General features: G+C 42.0%; 1 protein-coding gene and 1 long non-coding RNA gene across 2 annotated transcripts; one reads left to right on the top strand and one right to left on the bottom strand.

Annotated features, from left to right (window-relative positions):
• Window positions 1–196: 196 nt before the first annotated feature.
• gosr2 (golgi SNAP receptor complex member 2) lies at window positions 197–3,259 on the bottom strand. Its single transcript, XM_086054902.1, has 6 exons — window positions 3,021–3,259; window positions 2,875–2,939; window positions 1,407–1,515; window positions 1,195–1,327; window positions 860–1,000; window positions 197–711 (listed from the first exon to the last, which is right to left on the bottom strand). Exons 1-6 carry the CDS (start codon window positions 3,047–3,049, stop codon window positions 550–552), a joined length of 639 nt encoding a protein of 212 aa, XP_085911028.1. The 5' UTR covers window positions 3,050–3,259; the 3' UTR covers window positions 197–549.
• A 26-nt stretch (window positions 3,260–3,285) lies between these two features.
• Window positions 3,286–5,632, top strand: LOC147134410 (uncharacterized). The gene is made up of 3 exons (XR_015090039.1): window positions 3,286–3,483; window positions 4,046–4,128; window positions 5,063–5,632. It is a non-coding gene; the product is annotated as an uncharacterized LOC147134410 (long non-coding RNA).
• Window positions 5,633–10,042: the final 4,410 nt, after the last annotated feature.

Here is a 10,042-nt window from a genome sequence, read left to right as displayed (position 1 = left end):
TCCCTTGTATTTTTTTGTTTTGGGGAATTTAACAGCTACCAATAACACAGTGCGCAACTGTCCATTATGACAGTAGGTGGCGCCATTGCTCCTTGGAGTCCAAACCCAAAGTACAAGTGAGATTAGATTGCTGGAACGCCATAAGGCACCCAAACTATTTTATGAATTTAGATTTAATTAAAATAAGACAAGCAAGGAAATGATACAAGTTTTATTTAACAGATTTAAATCACTCACATAGTGAGACTAGAGTCAACTGTAAATCATGACAATAAGCTGTACAATTACAATTGTTTTACCTTTCACCTCTTCTTAATGAGCCTACATCACATTTTAATCCTCTAACCAGCGTACGGTTTAATGGTATATTTGACCCCCACCCCCAAACAAAGTTTAAATGGTCATTTCAGATCAGCTTGTATTTCAAAGGTGTGAGTCCATGAATGGTAGAATACTGTTAGGAAGGTGCAACAATGACAACCGCGATGGCACGACTAATAAAATATCTGACGTGGGAAAAAAAAAATCCCCAAAATCGCCCGGCTGGGTTCATCCCAGATATCGTATCACCAGGAACATAAAGACACACGTGAGCAGCATTCCTCCAATCATGATCCACTTGTCCTGGGTGGCTCGCCTCTCGATGAGCCGCATCACCGTGTTGGACAGGCCCAGCATGTTGGCCACGTCCAGCATTTTCTTGTGGGTCCCCTGGAAAAAAAACACATGACACAACATATTACAAGAAGGGGGGAATGGGGGGGGTCACTAAATGGTAGATGGGATCAAGATTTTGGCTTTCCAAACTGTACCACCCACAGATTCACTTCTCTTTTCTACGAAGGGTTTATGCACTTACCTTGAGTGACGATCTTTGATCTCTGAGCCCATTGAGGATGCTGCTACCGCTGCCGAGCAGGTCGTCCATGCCTCTGTGTGCGTTGTGCAGGTTGGTGTTGAGCTGCAGCGTCTCATCGATGGGGATGGAGGTGTCGGCGTCCTGTGGAAATTACGATACCATTCGAGCGTTCCCAGAGGTTTATTGTTCTCACCCCACGGTACGACAGATATAAGCAATCAGTTTTCATGGGTGTTACAGTATATAAACAAATCCCAATTTAGAGTTGTGTGGTTTAAATGTAGAACTGCAGTGAGATATACTTTATTACAAGCGACAAAATGGACACAACTGACATTGGTGGTGAAGGTCCGGCTCATAAGCTCCTCCCGCTCTCGCTCCTGAGCTTCGTGGGTGTAGCGTCTGTGCTGGAAGTTCTGCAAGGCGGTGCGCAGGTGCTGGACGTCATACTTGAGCTGGTCCACGCGCCTTTTGGAGCGAGAGGAAAATATTTGTAAAAGATCATTCTTTGTGATTTCCATTTTGAGGGGTGACTCGCCTGACTTACAGTTTGGCGTTCTGGCGGCGGTTGTGCGGCTCTTTGCTGGCCAGAATCTCCAGACGCTCCAAATGGTTGAAGATCTGCTCGATGCGAGCTTGAAGTTCATTCTCTAACACTGAACATGGAGAGAAGATCACAGTGAGAGGTGTTGCTAAAATATTGCCTTTCCCCTATAACTAGCCCCCTCAAATGTTCATACGTGTTCACATTTTGATTCTGAATAGGGCTGAACCATTTTGAAAAGTATTTGTGATTTATTTCCCCTTAACACTGCAATTGCGATTTAATACGCAATTATTTTTTTCAAGGTCCTCTTCCCATGTATTTCTTAAACCCAAACAAATGAAACTGAATTACAAAAAAAAAAACTGATTTACTATACATAAATGTTTTGGTCTTATAGTTTAGGCTCATGCTAAAATAAAGACAAAATGAACCATGGTTTAATAATAGAGTTCATTTATCTGCTTCAATTAGAATGGTTAACCTACTACACACTTTGATGTGCAGTCTTTTAACCGTTCACGAAGATAAGTTAACAAAATTCTACCAAACAAGCGTGAAGTAAACATATTTCAGTAAGTCATAAATCTGATTATTTTGTGTTTGATGAAACAATGATATACAAACATGTGGATTGCACTTCTTGAACAATGAACTTATCCAGACACTATATAAATAAATAAAATATACAAAAATAAAGCCTACTACTGACCTTTTTTCCCCTCCAAAATTGCATTCTACTACATTGTTAATTTGAATTTGATTAATTGTTCAGCCCTAGTTTTAAGTAGCAATTTAAACTTGGAGACTGTCATACTGGTGTAAAATTAAGATAAGCAGGCTTGATATATTTCGAAACTAATCTCTGAATTCATTTTACAGTCTTAAACCACTTCAAAATCAATTTCCCATGCTGACTACACACTGTTCACAGTTTTTCTATTATTGGTATTGTCACTTTAGCCATATTGTACTGAATCAATGATTACCGTCACATTTTTGCCTCTTGCATATGGTTCTAGTTTATTTATTGTACTGTATTTATTGTTGCTGTTTTTTGGTGTGTGGGGGGGGGACTTTACCAACTTCCCACCATTATCTTTAAAAGAACCCAGCCCTGCAGTTTCCTGTTCCAAAATGATCACCAAGCATACAAAACAATCAAGCACGGGCAGCCATAACAAGAAGTGCGTGCGGAATGGACATTAATTAGCCCAGAAAGGAGTACCGGAAGGAATACACGTGTACAAACACACACATTGGTGGGTGTCACTCACTCTGGACACATCAAACTCAGATCTGATCCTAATATTCTGGATAGAAGGGGTAACATACACGGAAACACCACACAATAATGATCTAGTAAGCAGCTCAACGATAGGAATAGAGACGGCAGCTTCGGCATAACATATCCTGTATGACTTGCACGTACAGTGTGTGACTTACTCCAGCATCTGCAATTGATACTCACAGTGAACTGACTGGCGATCTGTTCCCTCCAGCTTGCCCATGAGCGACTGCACCTCCTGGATTTGCCTAAACATAAGAAATAGGTTAGCTAGTAAACTAAATCGAAAGCTAGTAAGCTAAATCGAAGAACATTTCCAAGTAACTCACTTGTTTGTCTGGTGGTAAAGCGTCTCCATCTTCGACAGTCTCCCGCTGAGCTACTCGCTTATTTTTTGTTTGTTTATATATTTATTTACGGGTTTATCGCCCCTCGGCGAGTAACTCAGTGAGGAAAGTTAGCTAGCTCGAGGTAGCGCTGTAGTAAAGCCCACGTCATCAGCGTTTGTGTACGGAAGTGCAGAAAGCGGAAGTACCGTGACGCCACACCAAAGACGGAAATTGAGTGGCGGCGAGCACTGGCCGCCATTTTGGAAAGGTAACTTCGGTTTAAATATTTGAGCAACAGTTTTAACCTTTAAGTTGTATTTTTGTGCGTTTCATTTGGCAATTTAAGGCGGCAGGAAAGAATCATTTGACACGTGTCCTCAGGCTGGCTAAGCAGTCAAGCTATTTTCCATTTTAATGGATTAAATGTCAGGATATCCCTGTTTGGCCTAATGTTTCAAAAAAGGTGAGGTAAGATTACAGCCACAGAACTGTTGTGCAGTATTGTGTGAAAGTATCAGATGGCATTTCCCAACCAACATTTCACAACAGTTCCTTAGGTGGAAAACTGATTCCCAAGCCAAAACCGCAATCACCTCCGTCCTCCATCATCTTGCTGACTAATTTTAAGGCAAGGGGGTTAATTAGTCCAGTGAAATCTATGAGCAAGCTGTTACAAGCTCTTCTTTTTTTTTCCTTAGTAATATTTGTTTACCTCATTGGGCACAGCCATCAACAAGTGGAGCCAGACAGATGGTGCTTGACTTGATGGCAGTGTGTATCTCCAGGCTATGAAACTGTCAGAAAATCTGGAGATGCGTTCATGCCACTTCTTGCTCACCCTGCTTTTTTTTCTCGGTTGTCATAACACATCCCCCTGCGGCGTGGGGAAGCGCCAAATGAAGGCCCCTGTCAACTCATAGAGGTCCACAAGGGAGCATTTACCCCCCCCCCCCAGTCTCAAGGTCGCGGGGTTCTTTTCTTTTTCTTTCTTTCTTTCATCCAGTCTGTCTTTCTTTATCTTTCAGCCCCCGAGGAAAGGATGAGATGAGCTTACTGCTTCGCCTCCACACCTGAGCACCATGGGCACAAGCCACTGTCCAGACTGCAGGTGTGTTCAAGGCATCTCACCGCACCACTCCCTGACCTTACCTCCACCAACGAAGCGCACCGTTGTGAAATTGGGACTGGTTGCTGAAGATAGGCCAGCCCATTACCATGCGAGACAGAGTGGCTCTTGAACAAGGCACTGAAAGACATTTTCCGCCCTCGTTAGATGCAAGAAAGCAGGTCAATTTAACATTGTACATCTGTCGAGGATAGCTGCTTGTGATAGGGGCTCGTTTGGGTGAATTCCCCAGTAAAAGCCCTTGAATTCGCCCAAAATGGTGTCTTCCAATCAAAATGTCTGACTTTCTGTTAAATTTGGGGGATGTTCAATGAGACCTTTTCATGCATCCTTTTATGATAAACTGATAGACATGCACAAAGAATTTTATGTGAATTGGTGATACTGTGGGGCTAATTTAACAAATAAGGCACACATCATCAAAAAGTCAAAGAAAAAGCAGAAAAAGCTATGGACCCTATATACAATTTGGAAAGACTGATTCTGGAACGACATTTGGTACCGGAGTGGAAGTTGATGCCACTTGAACCATGTGATTTGTTCCAAAATGCAATTCAGTAAATGGACAAATGGATATTTATTTTAAACATAATATTAATGATTGCAAATCCAGAAATAGGCACACAAGTTAAAAAATAAATTAAAAAAGCCTTCATGTGCTACAGTAATTTTCTAGTGTTAAAGTACTTTTCAATGACTACCCTGTTAAGGATTAGGAAAGGAAGTTTCCCAGTCATTGTCATAGATCATAACTCAAAAATTACTAGTCACAGAGAAACTGACTGAAGTAAAGAAGACAATTATGAGAGGAGCAGGAGGAGGAAAAGAAAAAAAGGCCTTCGGCTCCGCAATTTTTGGGATACCACTCATTTTTTTGAAGGCATACTGATCTTCTTCTTCTCATTTCCCCCCCGAGGGAGACCATCTACTCCACTTTGAAGCTGCTATGACGAGACGCTGAATGAGAGCACAAACGGGGCCTGTCAGAACCTTGCCCGGCCTGGCCCGGGCCGCCTGGAGTTCTGCTGGGGAAAAAAAAATGGGACTGCTTGCAAGTGAGTCATGTTCTGATTGAGCTGATCGGCTTTCCCTCCTTCCGACAGAGGCTGAGACCATCACATCGAGCTGTCAGTCACATGCACTCACTCACTCCCATGTGCACACACACACACACACACACACACACATATTTGTGCACCCAGACACACACAGGCCTGTGGCTACACCACCTGTGACACTTGAGGGATGGTTGCTTGACGGCTCAGGCCTTCTCCTACCTACACTTACACTGGTGGTCACAATATTAGGTACACTATATACTATGTTTTCGCTATCTGTTCCAAAAAGACTGACTAAAACAGAAGCATCCAAAAACCGAAGTAATATTTCTTGTAGGAAATAATGTAAACATCTAATTAATCCGTTCCAGACACTCAAAAAGATGAACAAGCATTGCATTTTAAAAAGAAAAACTATAGTTTTTTTGGTTTTGTTTTTTGATTTTGAGTTCTTGAATTTTAAGGTGTTTCTCGTCTCTTCTCGGGACTTATGATTGCAACAAGAAAACACTCAAAGCCGTGCATGATTATTGGATGCTTGATGTGGGGTTAGATTCCAGGAAATGAGTGGGTAAGTCCCGTGGACAGGCGGATGAGTTTGGTATGGACCATTTCAACCGTACGAAAGCTGAGCAAATGAAACTGGGTCGAGAAAAAAATAGGTGAAAAACGAATTGTATGAAAACCTGGGCCTGTAAAAACTGAGGTTGGACTGTATTACAATACCAACCAATACATGAACTGGAGCTGATGCCACAAAGATAAAAATGCTCATTTTTGATGGGTGAATGCTAACTTATAGCATGCTAACAACTTTCTTTGGCCCATAATGTTAATTGTGGAGCATCTGGTACCTCAGTAATGTGCTATGGTGCTAAAGTGTACTGAAGTTGTTGTAATGGTAAATTGCTAACAGTTTTTATGCTAACACATTGCAAGATGAATAGAAACTTAAGTTCAGAAACAGCTAGAATGGAACAATTAAGTTTTAAATAATGCCCTGTAATCATATCCTTTTTGATGAAATTCTAATATGCTAATGATATGCATGGTGATTATTTCCAATGAAGATGGATCAAATGGTACCATACTTACAGTTAGTTTGCTAATATAAGAAAATCCCTACGGTAGTAATTAATTATATATAAATATAATGCACTGTCGTCATGTGTTATTTCCAATGGGAACTATTCTGTTGTAAGCATTAAAGCACCCTAAAAAGTCATATTATTCATTATACCGGTTTATTATTATTATTAATTGGGCAATTAATCGGTGATGAGAATTTTACTTCGCCAGATATCGGAATCGTCATAGGCCTCAAAAAAATCCCTATCGGTTGGGCTCAAGTGTATAATATGTATGACTTTGGGAGAACGGTTCTGGAGTTACAGTGGTTAAAATCTCCAGCTGCAACAAACATGGCGTCTGGGTGTGCAGTCTATGTTTATCTATGATGTCATGCAGTAGAGCTAGCGCTGTAGTCTTGTCGTCTCGCGGTAGGATGTAAACAGCTGCCACGAACACAACACTGAACTCCCTCGGTTGATAAAAAGGTCTGCACTTTACCATCAACACTTCAATACCCCTCGAGCAGTATTTTTCCATCACCTGAACATTTGATCACCGGCTGTTGTTAAAGTGGACGTGCAATGCGTTTCAGCAACTTTCTTTTTCCCTCAGGCCGCTGGTGCTCTCTAGATGAGATTTTCCCTGTCCAAATGCATTTCTTTTATGTCTGTTATCATTGAAAAACTAAAGTTGATGTCAGTAAAATCCAGCAAACACATTCTAAGAGCGTGCTTCGGTGTCAGCTATTTACTGTATTTTTAAGGGTGCAGCAATTTTGAAGATTTTTGCCGGAGTTTGATTCTGCAGCTATAGCTAATAAAGTGTCCGTACCCAACCGACAACATGATTGTGTCGCCAACATTCCAGACACAAGGTCTTCCTTTTCCTTTTATCAGTGTGTTTTTCCCCTCTTGGACAATGTTGATGCCGGGATGTGTTGGTATTGGTTGTAATGGAGGTTTGCGAATGTGTGTGCGTAGCCGAGAGGAGTAGCATGGCGCAGGGAGTGAGTTATGAAAGCGCACAAAGGCGTTATCATGTCCGACGATACCGGCCGTCTTGTTGTTGCTGCTGCAGGTGTGCAAGTGCAGAAGCATGGGAACAACTTCTCCTAGGAGTTCCCTGCTGCGCAGTCATACAGCATGTGTATGTAAGTGTCCAAATGAGTGCGCGTGTGTGGTCAAGAGAGATGAGAAACACCCTACAGGGCATCCTTTCCATGGGAAATCTAGACCATTTCATAATGTTTGTATGTGGATGTATGTATGTGTGTATGCATGTGCGTCTATATTCATAATTACAAATACGGTACATAAGCTGTTGTTTAAGTTTATACCATCAAGCTATGATGTCTTGAATGGTATTCGTCATAACAATTCAATTACCTTTAATTAAGGTGTAATTCAGTTCACACCATATCGCAATTATTTTCAGATTTAATATGTGGAATTTTGTTGTAATTCTTGGAAAGTTTTTTTTTTTTGGACTGCGCGACCTCGTCAGCCACCATACCCGATCCAACCCCCAAAACACCACCCACCCAGTTGCCCCCACCCCAACCCCCCAATAGAGGTATGCACTCAACCTTGTCATGGCCCGAGGCAGTGCATGTTCTTGTTGTGGGTTGAGCAATTGCATTACTCATTCCTAAATTCCTGCCCAATGCTGTATTCTCTGTGTACTGTATCTGTAATTTTCCCCTCTTTTTTTTTTTTTTTAACCCCTCTACAAAATGCTTTTTAAATTTTTTTTTTTTTTTTTAATTTAAACCCCCATCAACGGTTGAATTCTCCCGCCACGGTCGTGTCGGGCTATGCAGCAGATTAGCACTGATGCTATCAAGATCAAGCACTTATCGATGCGGAAGTCTCGGTCAGGTTTTAGGTGTTGTTCTTTTTCCCCCTCACCCGAGGCTTCGAGGTTCCGATTACAGATGAGGAACCAACGCTTTGTGTCCTTGAGCTAATGCATCGAACAAACCTCTGCACGCCTCGCTGAGCGGCCCACAAATAAGTCACATATAAACCTCCGAGCATTGCTAGCTACAGCTAGAAAATACGCTTTTACAGTAAAGTTACAGTTAAGCAGAATTAGAATAATACAACAGAACTGTTGAATTTGGGGGGAAATCTAAAAAAATATATAAAACTCACATTGCCTGTACCGGTAGTTAACTAGTTTTTACTCTTCTACTTTTACTATACTGAGCCCTTTGGACAGTTTTAAGTTAGCAGCAATGATCACCAGCTACTTTCTGTGTTTAACAAGAGTACCCTGCTCATGTGGTCAGTTGCCACATCATGACCAGAGCAGAGACTGCTCCATTGAGGCATGGATTGCTGCGATGACGCATCGTCTTCTTCCACTCTGTCTCCATCGAGAAGGGTACATCTTTGTCCATGTGCAAATATTGTTCTTGGCCTGCCAAAGTGCTACTCGACTCTTTTATTGTTTTTTTTTTTTCACTCTAAAACTTTGTTAACCTTATTAATTTATGACCATGTACAGAGAGTTAGGCCCTGCAATGGATTCCTACCTATGGGAGAAATTGTCCAACCAAATCGAAACAAATTGTGTTGGGTGCCATTCACTGTCTCCTGGGTGGCAAACGGGAGCTTTGGGCCTGGCTTAGCTTAGCCTAGCCTAGCTCCAAGCCCGCACCGAAGAACCCAAATACAAACACGCCCTCTCGCATGTCACCTGCAATCCTGCTGAATTGACCACAGGTGTGTGCACACACATATGCAAAAACCTGTTCCTACCTTCACCCGCATGTCAGCCTGTGTCAAGCGCACACACACACACACACACACACACACACACACATTGATATTACATCGCAACCCCACATCTAACCACCCCCCGCCCCCGTTCATTGCCGCCACCCTGGGGCTAGTGCGTGCGAATCCCGCGGTACACTCCGAAGCCCCCTTCGCTGCGCCCGCTCCACTCGGGTGGAGAAGGGAAATGAAGGCTTTAGGAGTTCATTATAAAACAACAACAACAAGCAGCATGAGCAAAGTGAGGAGGGGGTTGCCTCGCGGGGGTCCCTATCAGTCCATCCTCGTTTTCTTCCTTGATGTCCCATGACATAGCAAAAAAAAAAATCAAATCAAAACATCCCCCTCATCTCCTTCCTTATCCAGAAGTCACGTCGATTAAAGTTAAATATTGATTTGTGATATTATGATACAGTGATACGGTTGTCTAGTGGGCTAGTCTGTGAACTTGTTTAACCTCTGGCGCCAGTGAGAAGAATGCCGCATTCAGGTGCTCTGTGACTTTTCAGCTTTGAAGGAAGGGGAAATGAATTCTGCAGTGAAGAAAAAATTCGAAGTGAAGGGTTGGGTATTCAACTGTTATAATGATATATAACAAATATATCTTCATATCTAATATAAAGTAGCAAGAGCTCAAATTTGGTAGCAGGTTAAGTGAGTCCTAGAACCTTAAGTTAACAACACAGCACATGTTGAAGAACACTGTTACAGGTGTGGAACAATATTTGGTACCATGTTTAGTGTTCCTCACTTTACTTCAATTTAAGAGTAGGGAGTTTCTGTTTTCCTCCTTAGAACTTAAACGTTGGAGTATTGTGAATAGTAAGAACTAGTTGTGCTTTAGAAGGTGTGGAACCACATGTGGTACCATGTTTAGTGGGTGTTATCGTTATAACTTTAATTTTAGATTAGGGCAATGGTCAGCAACCTTTTTGATGCTGAGATCTACTACTTGGCTACGGATTAGTGCGAAGGGCTTCCAGTTTG

The sequence above is a fragment of the Filicampus tigris genome, chromosome 16, assembly GCF_054856515.1.
Source record: "Filicampus tigris isolate MCC_2025a chromosome 16, RoL_Ftig_1.0, whole genome shotgun sequence".
Classification (NCBI taxonomy): Eukaryota; Metazoa; Chordata; class Actinopteri; order Syngnathiformes; family Syngnathidae; genus Filicampus; species Filicampus tigris.
The sequence above is the reverse complement of the archived record's forward strand: the minus strand, read 5'-3'. Positions and strand labels throughout refer to the sequence as shown.